Source organism: Pelodiscus sinensis, chromosome 6 (assembly GCF_052426305.1).
Source record: "Pelodiscus sinensis isolate ZL-2025 chromosome 6, ASM5242630v1, whole genome shotgun sequence".
NCBI classification, from domain to species: Eukaryota; Metazoa; Chordata; order Testudines; family Trionychidae; genus Pelodiscus; species Pelodiscus sinensis.
The window spans coordinates 116,822,203-116,844,575 of record NC_143057.1 but is presented as its reverse complement, the minus strand read 5'-3'; the positions used below and the strand labels follow the sequence as shown (position 1 = coordinate 116,844,575).

General features: G+C 44.6%; 1 protein-coding gene across 3 annotated transcripts in view; it reads right to left on the bottom strand.

Moving 5' to 3' along the window:
- DYM (dymeclin) overlaps positions 1–16,600 on the bottom strand; it is a 326,106-nt gene extending 309,506 nt beyond the window's left edge. For 2 of the 3 annotated variants that reach the window (XM_075932691.2, XM_075932685.2), the window contains exons 1-3: positions 16,402–16,600; positions 11,599–11,668; positions 5,178–5,365 (exon numbers count right to left, since the gene is read on the bottom strand). In XM_075932691.2, coding sequence (XP_075788806.1) covers positions 5,178–5,317 — 140 coding nt within the window. In that variant the 5' untranslated portion in view covers positions 5,318–5,365; positions 11,599–11,668; positions 16,402–16,600. The remainder of the gene's footprint in view (positions 1–5,177; positions 5,366–11,598; positions 11,669–16,401) is intronic. The other variant, XM_075932689.2, reaches the window with a different exon arrangement.
- Positions 16,601–22,373: the final 5,773 nt, after the last annotated feature.

The window sequence follows — 22,373 nt, the reverse complement described above, 5'->3', positions numbered from 1 at the left end:
CTACAGATTGTTAACAGTTTTCCCACATATCAGCCTAAATAATGTTTGTGTAAGTCAAGCAACTAAAAGTTAGGAATGCCACATTTAGAGCTGCCTGTGCCCCCTTGTCTGTCCATCCTGTAAACTGAATGAGTCGAGTCCAGTAGGAAAAAGTCATATGTGATCATGTAATTAAAGACTATCATGATGTATACGGACAATAGGGATATAAAATCCTAGTTAATCAATTAGCCGGTTAAACCTTAGATTTAACTGGTTAACCCAGTGTTTCTCAAACTGTGAGTCGCGACTGCTAGGGGGGTCAAGACCAACTTACAGGAGGGGTCGCAGCTGTCAATTACTGGCTTTAAGCCCCACCCCTTCCTGCCTCACCCCACCTTCTGCCCCCATGGCACCTCGTCCTACAACTACTTAGCTTTGGAGATCACAGAGAGGAGGTAGGAGAGGCCCTAAGCACATCAGTTGCAGGCACCCGCACTCCCCACAACTACTGCTGCCTGGGGGAAGGAGAGCATGCTGGGTAGGAGCACACATTCCCCTGCACTCCACTTCCCCTGCAGATCCTGCCACCATGTGGCACCAAGCCCCCTCAGTGATTCCCCCTAAGCCGTATGCTCAGGGGGGCAGGGTGTTTAGGGAGGAAAAAAGAGGAACAATTATGGGAAGAGGAGAAGCTTGGAGGCAGGTAATGGACAGCCCCCCTTAAATCCTTCTACAGCCTACCAGGAGTCCCACAGGCCAGACTTTTGAGAATTTGATGGTATTTCTGCCTAAGAGAGAAAAAAAAAGAGATCTCCCCTTCAGCTTCCTCACTCCCTACACTACTAGGTAGAAGACTAAACCTAAAAATGCTAAAGCTCATGGAAGATGACATCCACCTTAACTTTTTAAAAGCTTGCCCAATTTAACCTGATGCCACCTATGAAAAACCATCACCCTGAAGAGTTACCATCAGCTCTCTCAATTTAGCACTGATATAGTTATCATTAAAGCCTGAAAGCTAGCATCTACTGATGAACAATTCCATTTTACAAACAGACTAAAATGACAAGGTATACTTCTAGAATAAATACAAAAAAAACCCTGCCATATTTGACAAGTGACAAACCCATCCCCTTCAAGCCACTGTTGAAGACAAATGGTCCATGGGGGTGAAGAGGAATAGCCATATTTAATATCCATTGTAATAAAGCATTAACAACTGACTTCTTAAGGAGCTCGATCTTGGGTTCCCCATCCCCTCAGTGAGTGCTCACATAAGAAAATGGTTCAAGTTGACATGCAGGGAGTAATGTTGAAATCAGTTTTAAGACAGCAGGACTTCTTAGGCACAGCTTAACTAGAAACATTAATGGTTCCTTCTAGTTATTAACCACATACAAAAGACAGTACTATGTCTCTAAAAATACATATCTAAACTAGTGTCATACAAGAGCACCATCTGGTGGTGTTCAGTACACTGAATTCTTCATACCAGTTTTCACTCCAGATTTTTATACAAAAACCAAACATTTATAGGGGCAGATATTGCAACACTGATTCAAGTAAAGGATGCTGAAACAGACCCCAAGAGACAGACTTTCCCTTAGGAAAAAATACCCAAACATATCTCTTGTCAACCAATAAACTGCTTAATATTTTAAAAATATTAAATAAAATAATAGTGACTTTATAGTGTAACACTAAATACATAGTCAACTGCACCAAGAAAATACATTTGTCAAAACTCTGTTATTCCTTCTCATTATGCTTCCCAGCTGCCAAACTTTATTATCTACAAAACAAACCAACCCGTTCATTAGTCTCCTAAACATTACTCCTAACCAAACTTCGTCCCAAAATCCAGTGCCATGGTGAAGGGGAACAGTGAGGCATCATTGCTGGTTTACTCATGGAGTGGACCAGGCAAGATACCAAATGTGCTGGTGCTGTCTCATTCCTAGGTTGAGAGAAAGGGGCTGTGCAGGTGAGGATATGCGCAGCCACTTGGAATACTTCTGACAGACTCTCAGACCCTGCTGGACAGCATGCATGGCCTGAACTCCACCATTCCTCCTGGGCACGAATGGATGTGGCTGCACTGGGTGTCTCCTTACTGTGGCGCCACAAGCATCTGGGTTTTAGGTCTATGGGCCAAAGAACAACACCTTTCAACCCTCTTCTTATTCTGCACCGGCAACTGTGTCCGGTGCCAAAGAGCAGAATGGTCCCAGGAAGTGCCATGATGGTAGACTCTTTGGTGATGTCTTTTTTGGCTCCTGGTCTCTAGAAGAGAGAGCGCTGAGGAATTGAAGAAGATGCACTCAGAAGCTGTGCTACAGCACTGGGTTCCAACTTCTGTCAGGATGCAGTCTCGATGAAGATGGTTTTTAGCTACTGTTCACACACTTTTAGAATCCTTGGCTGGAATTCCAGACAGATCCTTGCAGGGGTCTTTCCTGGTGACCTTCACCCCGAGACCTGAGGCAGGATGTGCAAGGGGTCACTTTTTGGCATGTGCTTCTCATAGTCTTTGCAGGTCTTGAAACCCAGCGACCACAACATACCCCAAGAGTGATTTGGGGGGAAATGAGGGAAGGAAGGCTGCATCACAACTCCTCTAACGGCACGCGTGCGCGCGCGCACACGCGCACACACACACACACACACACGGGATGTTAAATTTCGAACAGTCGATGGCAATTTCCATCGACTACTCAATTAGTCAATAAGAAGGGCACTCGCTATCCTGCTGCACCTCTCCCTTTGAAATATACAGGAGCTGCAGGCAGCTCTTGTACATTTCAAAGGGTGAGACCTAGCAGGTTCCCGCTGTCTCTCTCCCTTTAAAATATACAGGAGCCGCCTGCAGCTCTTGTATATTTCAAAGGGCAAGATGCAGCAGAAACCCACACCAGTGGGGACCAAAGCAGTCCCTGCTGAGGCAGGGTCTCCTCTGTGCCTCTTCCTTTGAAATGTACAAGAACTGAAGACGGCTCTTACGCATTTCAAAGGAAGAGGAGCAACAGTTGGACTGGCATGAATGGGACTGTTTCAATCGCCACTCGCGCCATTTCCCACTGTCCTCTGCCTGTCCTACCCTCCATGGAGACAGTTCTGGGAGGGAACTGGCTTTTAAGCCGGCTCCCCCATAGCACTGGCTTGTACTCCCCCCACCTCCTTACCACCTCTCTCTCATAGAGGCAAGCAATCGGGAAGGGAAGCAACTAGTTCAGTTCCTAGTCACTTACATCCCTAACACACAACACACAAAGTACTGCTGTAGCAACTTGCAAAAGCCAAAGCAAGTTCCAGCTACCATTGCTGGCTGGACTCCCCTTATCCACAAGCTCATTGACCCCTCAAAAAATTCTAGTAAATTGGTGAGGCATGATTTCACTTGCCAAAAACTCTTCCCTAACAAATCATCGTCATCTATGTGTCTGATAATTCTACTTTTGCTTCAGCCAATCTGCTGGGTTCTGAAACTAGACTTACCTACCTGTAACTGCCAGGATCGCCTCTGGAGCCTTTTAAAAAAATTGGTGTCACATTAGCTATCCACCAGTGTCTGGCACAAAAACTGATTTAAATAAGTTACAGACTTCAGTTAGTAGTTCTGCAATTTCACATGAGCTCCTTCCAAACTCTTGGGAAAATACATGTGTGTCCTGGAGACTTACTACTGATCAATTTATCAGTTTTCTCCAAAATCTCCTCTAATGACACCTCAATATGCAACTGTCCCTAAAATATCACCTAAAAAGAATGACTCAGGTTTGAGAATCTCCCTCTCATCCTCAGCCAAGAAAACCAAAGCAAAGAATTAATTTAGTTTCTCCACAATGGCCTTATCGTTCTTGAATGCCCACCTCAGGAATACCTCATTAACTGTAGTACCTACAAAAAGGAGAGAAATGTTAAGTGAATTTCTTTTACTGTTTCATCTAAAGCAGTGTGTTGAAGATAAAGAGCCTGGGTAACATAATCTGTGCATATTATATTATCCCTTAAAGAAATAACAGACTCAATATATTTACAATGTCCAAGAGAAGGCTAAGCAATACAGGGTAAATCCAAGTCTGGAGGTGTGAAGGAGTCATCCTGCAGCATAACCAAGACTGGTAAGATTCAAGGTGTGTGCCTGGCTGCAGCAAACACAGACATAATTGGAACTGATTTACATGCTGGTGACCATTTGTAAGCAATGGAAGCTACAACAGCAAAGCATTATAAAGAGCTTCCCCAGGCTACAGGACAGGATTGTAACAGCTAGTCATTTGTCTGGATTGTGCCCTGGTATGTCACAAGAACATAAACTCTAAGGGTATGTCTACACTGCACAGCTATTTGAAATAAACTATTCCAGAATAGCTTATTTTGAAACAACACAACTACACTACAGGGAAGCCTTAAAATTAGTCCAAGGCAGGCTGAATGTAGACATCCTATCTCGATTTAGAGCCTCAAGAAGCACTGGGGAGGAATAACTTAGAATGGCCCTGGTGAGGGGCTATTTCGAAATAGCAGCAGTTGAACGTCTACATACGCCTTATTTCAAAATAGCTATTTCAAAATAGGTGTTCTTCCTCATAAAATGAGGTTTACAGTTTTCAGAATATGCTGTTTATTACAAAATTATTGCTAAACAGAATAGCCATGCAGATGGTCACATTGTTATTTCAAAATAACGCTAATTATCTCGAAATAACAGAGCACCCTACGTGACCCTATCAGTAGCAAACTTATATCTCAGTTACCTGAGATGCTGAATACCCTCAGCTCCCATTACACCCATGAGAGTTCAAAGGGCTCAGTACTGGCAGGATCAGCCTCATATCTTACACACTGCTTTAGCTGGCTAACACTGGAAGCTATAAGTTCTTCAAAAGGGCAACCATCTGTTGTTCTTCAGCATCTTCAGAGGCCTATTAAGCAAAAAAGTTTTCTAGACTTACTGCAGATCCTTCTTGGCTACAGAGAGAATGAAGGCCATTTACAGCAGCTAATAGGAAGAAAAGAAGCTGCAAGAATGAGAGAATATGGTGGAATGGTATTCCAATACCCTACACTCAGGTAGGTTTTCTACACACATGCCTCCTTCCAATTAACAAGTCTATTTTGCATTCAGAGTTCTTTGGCACCACTGTTAATGGATCTGTCACCAACATTCAGCCCTTCAGAAAATAACCTCTTACCTGTTTGTTGGGGCAGTAAAACTAAAAGAAAGGAGCTGATTCCAGAATGGGTCATTCTCAGAGACAGCTTCTGCTCCCGATAATCTTTTTAAGTACTCGTTTTGTGGAAGCTCACAGATGCTGCTACTGTTTGCACCCATTTTTTTATTTGATAAATTCCTTTTTAAAGCTTCATTTCTTCAACAAGCCTACAAAAAAAAAAAGAAATATTTAAAACCTAGTAACAGGATTATGCACATCTTTGGCACATGTGAGGGACAAACAGAACTTACCAAACTAGAAACCAATACATCTCTAATTCCATAACAACAGTTGCTGGAAAGTGCATCGAAGCAGGTTAGAATAGTTAGTTTTCAACAGTTTAAGACATATAATTATATCCAAGTTTTTTAAAAAAAAAAATCAATTGGCATACATTCCAGGCCTTTTCCACTAGTTATTTGTGGTCAGAAAAAGAACACGATACAACAGTAGGCAAAAGGGAAAGTAAAATTTAAAATGTAAGGAGGCACATTAGACCATTATTAAAAAATTTAGCATTTTCAAAGTTGTGCACAATTATTCAGGGAACAGCCAAATGACACACTATTGGCAGAGGTGTATAGTGAACACGTAGCTACATGCAGCAATGGAAAAGCTGTCTGTGCATATTGCATTGCAGGCCCATATGCAGGGGGGCGCGAAGGGTGCAAATACACACACACACCCCCACCCCGGTCCTTCATGGTCTGCCATGTCCATGGGGCCATTTCCACGTGACCTAGGGAAGGTGGGGCGGTTCATTGCCCCAGCCTCCCTCTCCCGTGCTCTGGCCAGCTGTGGGAAAGCAGGGAGGTGTGCTGCCCCAGCCGGAGGAAAGCAAGGAGGCGCGCAGAGAGGCGCGCTTCCCCAGCCTCCCTACCTTATGTTTGGGTCAGCCAGGGAAGGCTGGAGCGGATTCCCCCTTCCTCGCTCAAGAGCAAGGCCGGGGAGCGGGCTAGGCTGGGCCACAAGGGGTGGGGCTGCCACCAGCCCCTCCCACAGCTTGCCCAGTCCTCCCCCTCCCCCTCCCCACACACACACACAAAAGAAATTCCTGTGTACAGGCCTGCACTGTGTAACTACCCATGTCACTAGCAAAGGGCTCCCTGGTGCAAAAGCCTTTCACTGTAGCAAGGAAAGGCTCTGGCAAGGAAGATGGGGGGACACTGTGGAAAGACTAAAACTTTCCCCACTGCTTGTCCCCTGCCAGAATTTTCCCTGCTGTGGGGACAGTCTGCAGCAACCAGGAGGCAGTGAGGAAAGGCTCCAACAGCAGAAAGGCTCTGGGACACTACATCACTAGAAATGGCTATGTATTATGGGAGTTATAGCTTGCATGAACAGAGGCTGCGAAGGATGCATACTCAAATACATACCCACACCCTTCCAGGATGTCTTTAGCTACCTGCACCATGTTTCACAGTCTACATTGCTATTTCTACCTGGGCTAAGGGAGTTACATGTACATAAACATGATGTTGCAACAAAATCAGCATGCAATGTGAATGAACCCTTGGGCATGTGACTGCCATTGGCAAGAATGGGAATCAGGCAACTAAATTTCTGTGAACCACTCATGAATTTCCCCTTCTCTACATTCAAAGCCACATCAAGGTCACATAGATATGATCACTTTTAGACAAATAATTTTAAGCTAGATCAGGTGACGAACCCCCTAACTCAGAAGAGTCTGATAGCTATTCACTGACCTATGTGAAATAACCTGGTGAGTCCCAGTCCAGCTCCTAATGAAAAGGTACAAGACTAAATGTTCATAACAAATTAACTTATTTTCAGAGGTACCTGCAGAATGAGGTAGCAGCATACCATAAATTATATGGGTAAATAAGCACATTATCATTGGCTGTGCTGCACCTACCTCTGTGTGGAAGAATGAAGTCCTCCCTTTTTAGACTGTTAATGACACTTTCCTATTTTTACAAATGTTAATTAACGAATCCACTAGAGTTAGAAACTTGCCAAGTGCAAATGAAGCTTAGAAAAAAATATTTAGATTAAAAAGGAAACGTATGGAGACCTAATAAAAATAACCAGTCAGTCAGTCAGTCAGGACTCCAGACAGCAATTCCCAACCACCGGCCTGCAAACCACTGATTGCTGGGCCACAGCGGCTGCTGAAGATTTTGCACCACCAACAGTGCTGGGGCTGAAGGCAGCGGCAGGAGGCACTTCCTTCAGTCCTCCCTCATCCCACCCAGGTAAGATGGCAGTCCTGCCTGGGCTCCATGCTTTCCCTGTCCTCCGCCTCTACCCATGGTAGCTCAAGATGCGCTTAGGGATTGAGGGGGCATGAAGGAGAAGGAGTGCACCCTCTCCCAACCGCCTGTCCACACAGCCAATTTTCCCAGCAGCGGCGCTGGGGAAGAGACAGCAGCAGGAAAAGGAGGAGCAAGAGACACCTTCCTCCTTCTCACCCAGGTAAGATGCTCCCTCCTCCTCCCCACCTCTACTGCAGATGGACACACGGTCACAGGCACAGAGGTGACTGAGGAGGGTAAGTCATTGAGAGTCAGTAGGTCGGAAGTGCCTAAGTCACTTGAAAAAAAGTTTACCCTAAGTGACTTGCCCAAGGACACTCAGGAAGTTTGTGGCAATACAGGGAATCCAACCTCAATGGAAACTTTCTGCTGACTGGAGGAGGAGTTGGACGTGCTGGGAGAAGGAGGAAGTGCACGGCAGTAACTGCTACATTCCCTAGAGGGGGGCAGCCTCACTCTGGGGAGTGCAGGAGTGGGAGGGGAAAGGGTGTTGGGTGAGGGCATGATGGGGTCATGGGGCAAGAGAGTATTGGCATGGGCTGTAGGGGTCAGAGGCTAGAGGGCATGGGGCATAGGGGTGAGGATCAAAGGGGTGTAAGGCACTGGAGAGCAAGAAGCTGGGTTGGGGCTAGGTGGACAGGTAATATTTTATTTGCATATTTGCATATTCAGTATTTGCACAATGAGTATGCAAATCAAGATTCACCATAAGTTTGTGAATAGGTTTGCCAGTCTGCGGTATAAAAAAAGTTGGGAACCACTGCTCCAGACCATTCTGATAGCTGCATAAGTACTTAATAAAATATCCTAAAAGCCTACAGACGTAGCACTTTTCTACTGAGATCTCAAAATCCTACAAACTGAGCTATATTAGGCTGGGTCCATACTTGGAGAAGAAATTTCCAAGAACACCTAAGGATAGGTGACGCAGGAAGAAACACTGGCAATCAGTAAGTGACACACTTTCCTCTGATTCCACAATGAACCAATGTCCAGCCTACGTTTACGGTGCTCTGTACTGCTGGAGGTGCCATCTTTCAGATTAGATAAACAAGGTCCAACCTGTTTAAAAATCTCATGGATCTTTAATAAGAGTATGCATGATGACCCCACTTAATTCTAATTAGAATAATTATATTCTTCTTACCAGCACTCCCCATGAAGTTTCAAATATGCTATTCTTCACATATTGCCCCAAAGCAGTACATGGTTAAACACATGCTAGTTTTCATTGCAAAATGTGGTTGCATCCCAGGAATGGTAAAAAGATCACTTGTACATAATATAGAACTGTTTACATTTGCAAACTGGTTTATCATCTTCTGGATTAAAAAGGTGCTATTGTGGAAACCTGCATGCTGATTGGATGTTAACAGGGAAAGGGTTTATATAAATAAGTGATATTAAGAGATGAGCAGCATCTTGAATTATTTCACTTGATGGTGAGATTTTTATTGTGTTTATGTATCACTTGCACGTGAACTTCTCTAAACTATTACCATGACAACACGTGTTCCTGAGACATTTCACTGCTAAAGTAATACTAGTTTTAAAATCAGTTCAAAATAATAGGTAGAACAGAAACACCAACTTCTTTCATTTGCAAAGATACTTGTGTGGAACATACTGCAGCAGGACAGAAATGTTGCTTCACTAAAAGAGATGCTGCTTAAAAATAACTAATGGAATATTACATAACTCTTCCCCAAATGAATCAAATAAATGCATGACTCCTTGCAAAAGTAAAAAGAGAATGTCAGTTTCATCATAAAATTACAATTTTTTTATATTTTTCTTGAAAAAAATAAGAAAATGTAAACAATAATTAACAAAACATTTAAATTAACACAGCAATTGTTATTACCAATACTGGGACAAAGAAATATGAATCTGTTGCTTTATGCTTTTAGCTTCTGGTTTTGTTTGTTTAATGCAACCCTCTAATTCCAAATAAGAAGTGTTCATGTCCCAGCTAATCCAGTCTTCAGCCTCCAAAAGTGATCAGAACCAGATGCCTCAGAGGAAGGTGTAAAAACCCCACAAAAGACACATCACTAAGCAGATAAGATCCCATTTTGACCTCTTATAGTTAATGATTGGCTTAGTCCTCAATCACATGATTTAAAAATCTCATCTACAACATTTTTTAGCATTAATTAGAGCTTTGAACACCTGATCCACTACTATATGAGAGAGTGAGTTGGTCCGTAAGCAAGCAAGCATGCTTCAAGAACTCCTCCTTAAGAGCTAGGAGCACATAAGGGTTTGGTTATGCCAGGACAATGGGGTGTGCCTGAAATGGGACTGTTATTCATAACACAGAAAGAAAGGGATGCTAGCAGGGACAGTTATACTGCATAATGACCATGGGGGCAGCAAGGAGTTAGAGAAGGGGTCTGGGACAATAACAACTCCACTGGGACAGCAGGAAAGTGGGATGACTGTAAGCTTCCTGCCTGAATCCCAGGCAGTGTGGCCCATGCCTCACCCAGCTCCGAGGAGCCACCCCCTTGGTCCCGAATGGCTCTTGTACCCCCCACACACCCAGCTTCTACCCTGAGCCTCTCCTCACCCCCTCCTACACAGTCCCTGCCCTGAAGGATCAATCAACTCCGGATAAATCTTCTAGTATGCATATAAATGCAAAGGAAAACATTTTTTTCTTTCTGTAGGTTACAAATCTACTAGAGTAATTCATGTAAAAGCTTTCCCACGGTTGTACACTGAGATATGCCTTGCTTCAGTAGTCTGCGTACTGGAATTAAGGAATCGAATAGAACATCCATCAAATAGTATGTCTTCATTTCCTTCTCTTTAAAGACCTTTAAAATTTTTAAGCATTTTTCCTGTATCTTCACTGAATGTATGTGGGTCTTTTGGTCAGGCCTCTGGAACAACCATTACCAAACATGTGAAGGCCCATTCTCCACCCACCCCCTACATCTCCTTCACATTCCTTCCTGTTACAGCTTTAGTTTTGCTGCTGCTATTACTGGTAAACACTCTCTTGCAGAACAGAGGAAGAGGATGAATGTGAATTCACCTACAGTGCCAATGCCCTAGAGTAGTGGTGCCCAAACTTTTCCTATTGTACCTCCCCTTACAGAAACACAGAACTGGAAAGAACCATGAGAAACATCAAGTTGTCACCTGCACTCATGGCAGGACCAAGCACCATCTAGACTAGGGAGGTGAACATGTATCCAAGTACAGGGTTAATCAATGAGCCATGATTACAAGTAAGTCCTGCCCCCCACCCCCACCTCAGATGCTGGGGGGGAGGGGCAGCTCCCCACAAGCACTGGCTCCTGCAGTGATGCCTGCCCCCCGCCCCGAATACAGAGGCAACAGCATGGGGGGGCAGGAGTGGGTAGACACAGGAAGCCGTTTTTTAAACCGGCTTCCCATGCGCGACTCCTCCTAATGATGCTGCCCCCCACAAGCACTGGCTCCCACCTCCCCCCTCGCCATGTATGAATGTGTATCTGCTGAAAATGTTGACACTATACTAACATATTAAACAAATACTGATGATAGTATTATATTAGATTTAATTTTAGTTTAACAGTTTTATACAAGGCTTGCATTTCTACTTAGAGACCTAGAACAATTTAGTCAACTATGGTAAGACTGAGGGACAAATAGGAATAGCTGATTATTATACATTAGATGGAAAAGTTTGGGAAGATATGTAAAGATTGCACATAAATTGAAGATTTTTGAACATTTTTCTTGTATCATGTATTATACATTACCTAGAGCAAAATTAACACATTCCTGATCGTAGCGTCTGGACAATACTGCCATTAATAAGAAAAAACAAGAAGTTCTGCGGCAGCTTAAAGACTAACAGATTTTTTGGGCCTAAGTTTCATGAGTAAAACCCACTTCGTCAGATGCATTGGACGAAGCGAGTTTTACACAGGAAATTTTATGCCCAAATAAGTCTGTTAATCTTTAAGGTGCCATAGAACTCCTCATTGTTTCTGCAGGACTACCCTCTGAGATTAATAAGAGTAACTTTTCTGCACTTGAAGTGGCTACTGCTAGTGCCAGTTTTTGTTACAATGCAGAAGTTAAATCAAAATTTCATTTTATACATAAGAAGAAGTGCTTCTTACCTTTGGAACTTAAAAATTGCCAGAACGAGCCAAACGGATGCTCTTTTCTTTTAAACAGTAGATTAAAGCACTACAAAAAATGAGATAATATATAAATAATACTGTGTATTCAGCAATAATCAAGCAATTATAGAACTGATTCACTAAGTGAGCATATTGGTACACTGAGAATTATACTTTATTGAGCATGTTTCATTCTGAAATATTATGCATTCTTTACTCACTACTGCATTTTATTCTATGATTATATAATCCTAATGCAAACTTTGCCATCAAGTAGTGCCATGCTGCAATACAAAGATTTCTCCCGGCAACAGAAAGCCTAGATCATTTAAAAGTCTCAGTTCTGACATCTACAGTTTCTTTCAGATTATCATATTTATCCAGTATGACCTAGTGATGTTAAATTTAGAGTAATTAACTAATTGAATAGTCGATGGAATTTCCATCAACTATTCAATTAGTCAATAAGGACTAACATGGCATTCCACCTTTAAAATTACAAGAGCCTCAGTAGCGGTGGCCAACCCACTCCAGATGAAGAGCCACAATAGCGTAACAGCGTGAAGAGCCGGGGCCAAGCTTTTTTTGGGGGGGGGAACCACACTGGGGGAAATAAGTGCTGGTACATCCACACCAGGGCACGGCTTTTTTGGGGGGGGTGGGGGGGTGTTAACTTTTCCCTGGGTCTTTGCGGCCCTGCCCTCTTGTGGGGGGGGGGGGGGGAAGGGTGCTCGTGGCCAGGAGGAGGGGACAGAGAGTCTGGCCAGGAGGAGGGGACAGACAGCTGGGGCCAGTACCTGGGGATCCTGGGTCTCAGGAAGCACGCTGGCTGCTCTTCCCCTCCACTCCCCCAGGCAACCTCCTGCTCTAACCCAATCCCCCTTTCCTTCCCCAGGGCCAGGCGCACACGTACACACACGTACACACACGTACACACCCTCTAACCCAATCACCCTCCCCCAGGGCCAGACACACATCCCCAACCCAATCCCACTCCCCTTCCCCAGAGCCATGCATAAAATTTTATGGAAGAAAGAATACTGACACAACCCTTTCCCAATCACAAAGAATAAAAAGAGCTGTTAAATCAGAACTTTCACCCAACCATCCTTATTATTATGGCTGACCCTGTCAATGTACTGTATCATGCCATCAGTTTCACCAAAGGTAAAGAGACATCACCCCCTACACATACATGCAAAGTCTGAACAATTAGCTGTTTTTTCTTAAAGACCTGTGCTGCCCTCCTATACAACACAGGTAATAAATGGTGACAGGAATGGTTCCTTGGCAAAGAGCAACTACTGCTGTTCTCAAGATTGACAGAACTTGACCTGCCAGAAATGACCTGTTAATAGTCATTTGCAATGACTAGAGAGATGGTGGCTGCTGAGTTGGAGCCAGGGCTGTGGTGCAGCTGCTCATGGTGTACGGTAAACTTATTATAATATGAGGGATTCTGATCACGGTTTCCTACATCTTTGCTGTAATGTTGTGCTGCTTGCTTTCCTCTTGGATGTTCCTTCATCATCAATAGGTACTGTATCACATTCCATGCTGCCTAAAACTCACTCCTACAGGGAGTAACATACAAAAGATTTTTATCTAATTTGTTCATGGATAACAAGTATAGCTCATCAAAAAATGCTGAAAATTTCAGTGGGGGAAAATCTTATTTGTAAAAAAAGGTTTGTTTGTTTTAAGGAAGAAAACCTTGATAGAAAAGCTTTGTTTTGTCAAAGGCCCAGTTTTCCTTCAGAAATTGTCAACCAGCCCTGGTAAAGAACAGTTTTGAATCAGTATGGTAAGACCCAGGCTGTGTTGTCCATTTTCCCTACTCCAGTCTTGCCACCTTTTGTGATTTTCATTATAAGACTGGCGTTACTTTAAAAGTAACTGTTCTTTAAGTTTACCATGCACCATGAGTGGCCCCAGCCCCAGAGCAGCTGCACCTCAGTCCTGGCTCCAACTTCAGCAGGCACCATCTCTCTAGTCATTGCAAACTACTATTAACAGTTCATTTCTTACAGGTCAAGTTCTGCCAACCTTGAGAACAGCAGCAGTTGCTCTTTTAAAGTAATGCAAGTCTTATAATGAAAACAACAAAAGGTGGCAAGATTGGAGTAGGGAAAATGGACAATACAGCCTGGGTCTCACCATACTAATTCAAAACTGTTCTTTACCAGAAGAGTTTGAATAACAATATCTGCTTCACCTTTTTTTAAAAAATTGTATTTGTAGACCTCACATTTGCAGAGGAAAGCTATAAGATATGAAGCAGGTGTACCCTAAATGCTCAGATACAGGACAGCAAATTATTTTTTTCTTGTTTCAGTAATGAATTGTTCACCATGTTGTACCATGGATTCCTTAATCGGCTCACCAGTGACCAAAACAAGACCGAGATCAAGACCAAGCCTTCAGAGCAGCTGCCCAACATATGGCTCTGGCTCCGGCCCCAGCTGGGGATGCCCAAGCAACCACCACTTGACACACAGCTCTGGCTCTGACCCTGGCCAGAGCCACTCAAGAAGCCACTGCCTCCAGTCATGTAGCTCTGCCTCCGAATGGGGCCACCCGAACAACCGTGGCCTCCAGTCATGCAGCCCTGCCAGCCAGGCTGCAGTGTCCCTCACGCCACAGCTAGAAACAGGGCCTCACTGCACTCCAGCTCCAGCCAAATCAAACAGGAGCAGAGCAGCCGCCCACTGTCATGCAGCCACATGAGACTGCCACTGCCATCACTCACCTTTTGGTACAGCAGGAAAGAGAGTGGTAAGTGCTGCTGCATGGTTCTGTGGACAACATAGGTGGGCCTAACATTTCTTGTGCATGGCTGCACAGGCACACATCTTAGTGGGAACACTGGAGTAGACCCAAAATTTAGATTGTAGGATCATGACCTCACTCCACCAGACACTGCTTGACTTTACAGCCTATCAGGTTGTAATTAAAATTAATTAATATTTATACAAAGATATATATCCTAACTGTGAACCCAAGAACAACATGCTACAGAGGAAGCTAGGAAAGTAAACTAGAGAGTGAAAGTGACTAGGAAACATCAAGGACAACAACCAGTTTTGTTTCAATGTAGTGCTGAATATTTTATTTATGTCCTGAGCACTACAAGTGTCCTCTGCTCTATTAACTGCACAAAGAAAAAACAGCAAGAATTGTAAACCACTCCATTGCAACGGAGGCATAATTAGGAAGGGTTAGCAAAGCGAATAACAATACATACACACAGACAATTCTCTTAAAGAGCCTATTCTGGACTTCACATATAAAAAGATTGTATATGCAACCTGAATCCCTAAGGAGAATCCCTTATGAGTTTAACAAGATACTGGGGAAATTTCTTAGTTACTATTCTCAGGGTAAACCACTACAGCAACAGATAGTAATGTCACATGGCTCTGGCTTCACAACCATATAGGCAAAACCTACCATGGACAGAGATCACAGCATGACTAACCATGCATTAAAAGTCATGGTCTTCTCAACTTTGGCAGCTAAATTTCAACACATATGGAGCTAGTAAGCCCAATCTTTTTAAAAGGAGGAAGAAGACTCAGTGAACAGCAAGGATAAGTCTGAGGATTTTAATCACTGTATTGGGAACTATCCATAATTGATAGCGCTGAGAATTAGTGCAGTATTCACTGTACTTCCACTGCAAAGCATGCCACTTGACACATACAGTAATAATGTAATAGCAGGCAGAGTTCCATGAAAACTTATGTTTCTAATGGTTTAATTAAATCAGAAAACTACAGTGTGTGTATCAAACTCCTATGTGCACCACAATTAATCTGGGCAAAATTTCCTGCATTCACTCCTATGACACTGAAAAAGCAAAGAGAAAAAGGAAGAAAGGGGAAGGAGTCCAGTGATTATATCTTGGAATGAGGAAACCAGAATTAATTTGCCTGCTCTCCTATACACTTCCTGTGTGCCTCTGAGTTTCTCAGTCACTTACCTCTCCCATTTATAAAATAGGAATAATACCACTTCCCTACCTGCAAGGATCAATGCATTAAAGATTGCAAGGCGCTCAGATACCATGGCGATCGGAAGCAAGATGTTATGATTAACTGTTTTGACTCTCATCTCTTTTCCAGATGAGTGTTTACCTAAAATAACACTAAACTAGTGTTTACCTAAAATAACAAACTAAAATATTGTAAATGTTACAACACACAGCTAGAAGGGTCAACCAAGTCATCACAAACACTCACTATTGATCTGCACTGAAATCCAACCTTGTTTAATTAGTCCTCCCTTAACATCCCCATTCGCTCTGGCAGACCTGCTAGGAGGAAAGCAAGGCTCCCCCCTTGCTATGGATTAGTTTTTCAGGCACTTTTTTAAAGACTCACCCCTGCGGATAGTGAAGGATTTTTCTGCATGTCAATGACCGTTTTTGGAAACACTCCCTTGTTTAAGCTGGCTCTGGGCCTATCAAGTCAGGACCCTGCCTGAGAGAACATCCCTCCCTCGCACACCCCCAACGCCAAACCCGACCAAGTCACAATTCACGCCCTGCACCAGCCCGGCCTCTTTCCCAGGAGAGGCACATCTGCCAAGCAGGGAGGCCACTGCAGAGAGGGCTGGCAGTGCACCACCGTACCTGCCCCCCCAACCCAGCCCCCCTCCAACCGCCTTCTTCCGGGCAGCAGCGACCCCCACCCCGCCGCAGCCAACGGCCAGCCCCACGTTTCGAGCTGCCCCCGCCAACCCTGAAGCCTCCCCCTCCAGGCACCACCCCCTAGCCCCACAGATGCTCAGACACCGCACCTCGGGCAGGGGGAGGGGCGGAGACTCGCCTGGCTCCGGCTCTGGTGGGAGCAGGTGCGGGGCAACGGCTGCGGCTCCTGTCGCCGCGAGGGCGGGCTCGCTCTCCGAACACCGCACGCACCCCTAGCCTCAGCCGGGATCAGGCCGCCTCCATCTTTCCACGTCGCCGCTACACCCCGCCGCAGCTTCTCCCCCACCCCGCGCTGCGTTGCGGAGGGGCATGCTGGGAAATGTAGTTCGCTGCGGGGAATGGGCGGCGCGTCCCCCCCAGAAGAGGTGGGCGTGGCCCAGGTAGCACGCGCCTAGGCGAGGGTGGGGCCGGGCCTGAAAGAGGCAAAGTGCCTGCGCCCGTAGAGAAGGGCTTGCCCCAGGTAGTGCATGTAAGGCAGGGAAATTATCCTCCCTGGAGGCAAGAGGGGGACTTGTCTCAGGCATCTCTCCCTTGCAATGGAGGGAAGAGGAAAGGACTGTGCTTGCCTCAGGACCTGAGCTCTTTTCCCTACTACACTAGTGTCAGGGCGGTCACTGGGGTGGGCTAATTCTACACTAACACTGCGCAGCTGTAACTCTCTGGCTCAGGGGTGTGAAAAAACACCTGGCTGAGCACAGCAAGTTACAGCGCTGCACGGTATGAACCAGACTACAGAGCTCAGCTAGTCCCCTTGTGGAGGTGGTTTACATAGCTGGAAGATCTCTCTCCCAGCACTGGCGCTGTGGCCACACTTTGTTTAAAGCCACTCTAAACCTTGACGTGTTGACACCACTTTAGTCTGTAACCACAAAAACAAGAAGGTGTCCTGTGACACTTTAAAGACTAACAGATTTATTTGGGCATAAGCTTTTGCAGGCAAAGAAAACACCCCGCTTCCTGAGATGCATCTGACAAAGTGGGGGTTTGCCCACACACTACTCTAGAGCTACGTGTACACTGGCAGGAATTTCTGAAAATGCTTTTAACGGAAAAGTTTTCCATTAAAAGCATTTTCGGAAAAGCACGTCTAGATTGGCAGGATGCTTTTCCGGAAAAGCACTTTTTCCGGAAAAGCGTCCACGGCCAATCTAGACACGTTTTTCTGCAAAAAAGCCCCGATCGCCATTTTCGCGATCGGGGCTTTTTTACGGAAAACAGTACTGTGCTGTCTATACTGGCCCTTTCGGGCAAAAGTCTTTCGGAAAAAGACTTTTGTCCGAATGGGAGCAGCATAGTTTTTCCAGAAAATTACTGACGATCTTACAAGAGATCATCAGTGCTTTTCCGGAAAATCAAGTGGCCAGTGTAGACAGCTGGCAAGTTTTTCCGGAAAAGCTGCTGCTTTTCCGGAAAAACTTGCCAGTCTAGACACAGCCCAGGTGACTAAGTTTCCTTGCCCAGTTCTCTATATTTTACAAATTGTGCTGACTATAAGTGCCTTTGAGTTTATCTCTGGGGTGTGGTGTAACTTAAATGCTTTAAAGCTTGCTCAAGGTGTTTTAAGTCCGAGGGTAGGGCATAAACCTAAACCTGAAGAAAAGTTCTGTATAAGCTCAAAAGTTTCTCTTTCACAAAGAGAACATATAAGAACAGCCATACTGAGTCAGACCAACGGTCCATCTAGCCCAGTATCCTATCTTCCTTGCTGACAGCGGCCAATATCAGGTGCCCCAGACACAGGCGGACTGGCCCGGTGGGATACCGGGAATTTCCCGGTGGACTGTCAGCCGAAGGGCCGGCTGGCAGCTGCTGGAGGAGGAGGGGGGATAAACCTGGCAAGCTGCTCCTGGGAGCAGGACCGGCTCTAGGCACCAGGGAAGGAAGCGTGTGTTTGGGGCGGCACATTTTCAAAGGTGGCATTCCAGCCCACAGGAGCAGGCGGGGAGCCCCACGGAGGCCGCCCTGAGCTGGGAGCCCTGCGCCCAGCTGCTCGGAGCCTGCACCTGGCCCCGGGGCGCTGGGAGCTCTGTGCGGGAGCTCCGAGGTATGGCCCCTGCCAGGGCACTTCCTGGAGGGCGGAACGGGGCGGCCGCAGCTGTTGCTGGTGATGCTGAGCCTGGCAGCCTCTTCTTTGCCTTCGAGTGCGGCCCCCTCCCGCCCGTGTGTCCCCTCCCCCCCAGCTGGCTACCCCCTCGCCTGTTCTCTACCCCACAACTCCCCTGCCTTTGAACCCCCCCTTGCCCGGCTGTCCCCCCACCCCACCTGTGTGCCCCTGCCACTGTCCCACGACCCCCCCCCCCCCCCGCTACCTCCTCCATCTCTTCTCCTCCCCTGACTCGGCCTCTGCCCAGCAACCCGACACCCCACCTCGTGACCCACTGCAACCCTGCTGGAACCGCGTCTTCTCTTCTTCCCCCACCCCCCTGCCCCTGCCTCCCACCTGGATCCCCCTCTCCTGTCTGGCTCTCTAAACAATCCCTCTTCCCACTACTCTCAGGGCCCTGAACCCTCTCCCAGCCCCGTTGTGCTGTGTCCTGACAACCTCACCCCTGCCTGGGACCCAGGTGATTCTCCCTCCCCCTTTGTCTGAGGAAGGGAAACTCTGGTGTTCCCATTGCCCGTATCCCCAAGTCCCTTCTTGTCTGGAGCAGGAGAGCTTTATTAAAATTGGAATTGTGATCCCATTTAAATAGGCTTTATTTTAAATAATATACCTTTAAAATTAAATTTAAAATTGTTATGGCCTAAATTTATCATAACCTATTTAAATAACTTATGAATTAAATTTAAAAATTCAATACAACATGTCTCCTGTCAACTTTTAAAGAAATTCTACCAGTTCATTAGTGTAAGTTGCTGTGTAAGCACCCGGAACCAGTGTTTACATCAGCAGTATCTTCTTCTGCAGGTGAAGAGAGAATGTTTTTATCACTTTGGTTTATTCAGCTAGTTCAGTTCAATGATTAGTTCATTCACCATTGCAAAACCAAGAGTTGACGAAGCAGAAAAACTGGTTTTCCTCTTCTGTCAGTAAAAAACTGGTTACGAGAGAGTTCTAACATCTTGAAGAACATGATGAAGAGAATTGATCTGTTAAATTAACTATGGATATATCCTTTGTTTAATAAATGAATTTTAGATGCAAAATGTGTTTAGATACTTTTTTGTTGTGTCCCCTTCACATTAAATGCTGGTTTTGTTTATTTTAAATAGAATTTCCAGACAGAAGTAGATGCAAATCATATGTTTTTAAAAAAGTATCCACCACTTAGCAAATAATAAATGGGGTAAAACCTGTCTCTTAAGTGTTCTTATTACACACCATTTTGTAATAGAATAAAAATGTAAAAATTAAGAATCTGATTACATGTAAGTTACACAATTATTTGGGCATTTCTTTAGTTGGTAGCTGTACTGAGTGTATTCTTCTAGTTAGTAAATAGAAGCACCAAATTTGGCATAAAGGTTATATTTAGTTGTAAATCAATATGTTTTGAAGGTTGCTAATCAATAAGACTCAACCATCCTTTAGGAAAATATTTTAAAAGTATAATTTAAATGATTAATTGCTCATTTAAACCAAGGTTTTCTGCTTGCCCGTTTAAATCATGATTAAAATTAGAGATTAAATCAAAGCTATTTAAATCAATCTACCCTGCTTCAGAGGCTGTTTGGTCTGTCCCTGAAGAAGAAAGCACAGGTCTGCTCTCATGGACTAGGTACTAGGCTAGTGGGTTTTGTTGTCTGGTGCCTGTCTTGTTCTGGACAGTTGAGCTGAACTGTCTCATTGTATAGTGAGGCTGATTCTTGTCCATGGACACCAAGAGTTGGACAGCTTATGTGTTGGGGTTGGAGTCTGAATGATTATAAGGCTTCTAATAATAAAATCCCTTTGCAGAGTGAGGATTGGGACCGGGACTCCAGCACTAGGTGGTGTGAACAGCTGCATGCTTTGGAAGTCTTTGACTTGCTGTGGATGAACCTGCCCTCCAATTGTCCTCACATGGGGAGCCCCTGGTGCTCTCCTAGAAGATGAAAATGCCCCGGGGTTTGGACTTCCCCCAAGCGCGCACCCCACCCCCCAGCAAGCCATGCAAATTGCATTTGCGCATGCATCCTCCTCAGACAAAAACGGTGTGGGGGCGGGATTTTTTGCTTGGGGCAGCAAAAACCTAGAGCCGGCCTTGGATGCAGGGAAAGGGGGAGGGGCACACAAGGGTGATGTCACAGGGAGGGCTGTTCTCAACCCATTTCCCGGGACTATTTTGATTGCCAGTCCACCCCTGGCCCCAAAGGAAGAGAACACAACAGGTAATCCTCACATAATCCCTCCCTTGTCACCTACCTCCAGAGAAACAGAGGCTAGGGATACCATTCCAATCCATTCTGGCTTATAGCCACTGATGGACCTAACCTCTATGAATCTATCTAGCTCTTTTTTGAACCCTGTTAAATGTCCTAGCCTTCACCACACCTTCTGGCAAGGAGTTCCAGAGGTTGACTGTGTGCTGAGTGAAGGAAATCTTTCGTTTGCTTTAAATTGGTCCAATAAAAGATATTACCTCACCCACCTTGTGTCTCTAGTATTTGGGACTAACAGCACTACAATACTGTAAATATTGCATACTAAGTCACACCCCTAAGATTCGGGTGTTCTTTGGTTGTCTATATCTACTTGCTAACTGATCAAATCCATGCTTAGTGTATAAGATCTGAAGTATCCACACACTAGTGTGGTGTGACTCCACCAGTCAGTACCTATTTGTTTTAGATTTCAGTTATTGGATCATTATTGTTCATATACAGTACCCTTTACATTGATGCATTTGTAAGCTTGACTCACAGAACTTGAGTCCTTTCATGAACACATAAGGCACCTCTTTCATATAAGACTGGAAACAGAACTATAATATTGAAGTGCAGTTATCTGCTTATAGCTAAAGGCTTTTCTCATTGCCTCGTGAGATATTTTGGGATATTCCTTAATGTCTTGGCCTAAATTCATTTTCTGAGAATAGTACAGTGCTTTCAATTAATGGGAACTCAGATAAATATAAAAAGTTGAATGAAAAGCAACTGTTACAGAGATAGGAACATAGGATTTGGCATACTACATCAGACTCTTGGCTTATCAGGTCACCCTGCTACAGGCAATATACGGTATGTGTACATATAGCTATCTAGCAATTTATTTTAAGATTTTCTATTGTGCCCATCAATACATGCATCAGATGAAGACGAAAACCCTCATAGTGACATGAATCCAATCTTATATATACAAAGGTATATATAAAATTTGAGTACTGCAAATGCATACAACAGACCATTTTAACCTCACTACAAATGGACAGTGTAGGTGCAAATCAAAATAATCTGCCTTTGGACATAAGTAAAATATGTAAGTGATAATTTATTTACACAATAAATTAATTTTGGGTGGGACCATTTGTTGTATGTTTGTACAGTACTTAACTGATAGGGTTTCCACCTCTCACAAGATTAGGAGATAAGGTATCCAGGTAGGCCAATTAACTGCCCAGGCTGTGTCTGGATGAGGAATGAGGGCGGAGAGAGTTGATTAAATGAGGCTTAGCTTGCCAAGAATTGGTGAGACCTAGAATGTACAGATGCTGAAAAGCAGCTAGGAAAGAACAGTTACTCCTTGAAAATCTGGGACTCTTGCCCAAACAGGAGCAGCATAGTATTTCCACAAGAACACTGACAATCTTACATGAGATTGTCAGTGCTTCTCCGGAAATTCAAGCGGCCAGTGTAGACAGCTGGCAAGTTTTTCCAGAGAAGCAGCTGATTTTCCAGAAAAACTGGCCAGTCTAGACACAGCCCATGTGTCTTGTACACAGACTAAAATTAAAAAAAAAAAAACTTAAAAAATAGATGTTAGATGTCTGCACATCACCAAGGCCTGATGAAATGCATTCTAGAGGACTCAAGGAGCTGATAGAGGAGATATGAGCCTTTATCTAACATCTTTGAAAAAAAATCAGGGAAGACAGGAGAGATTCCAGAAGACTGGAAAAGGGAAAATCTAGTGCCCATCTAT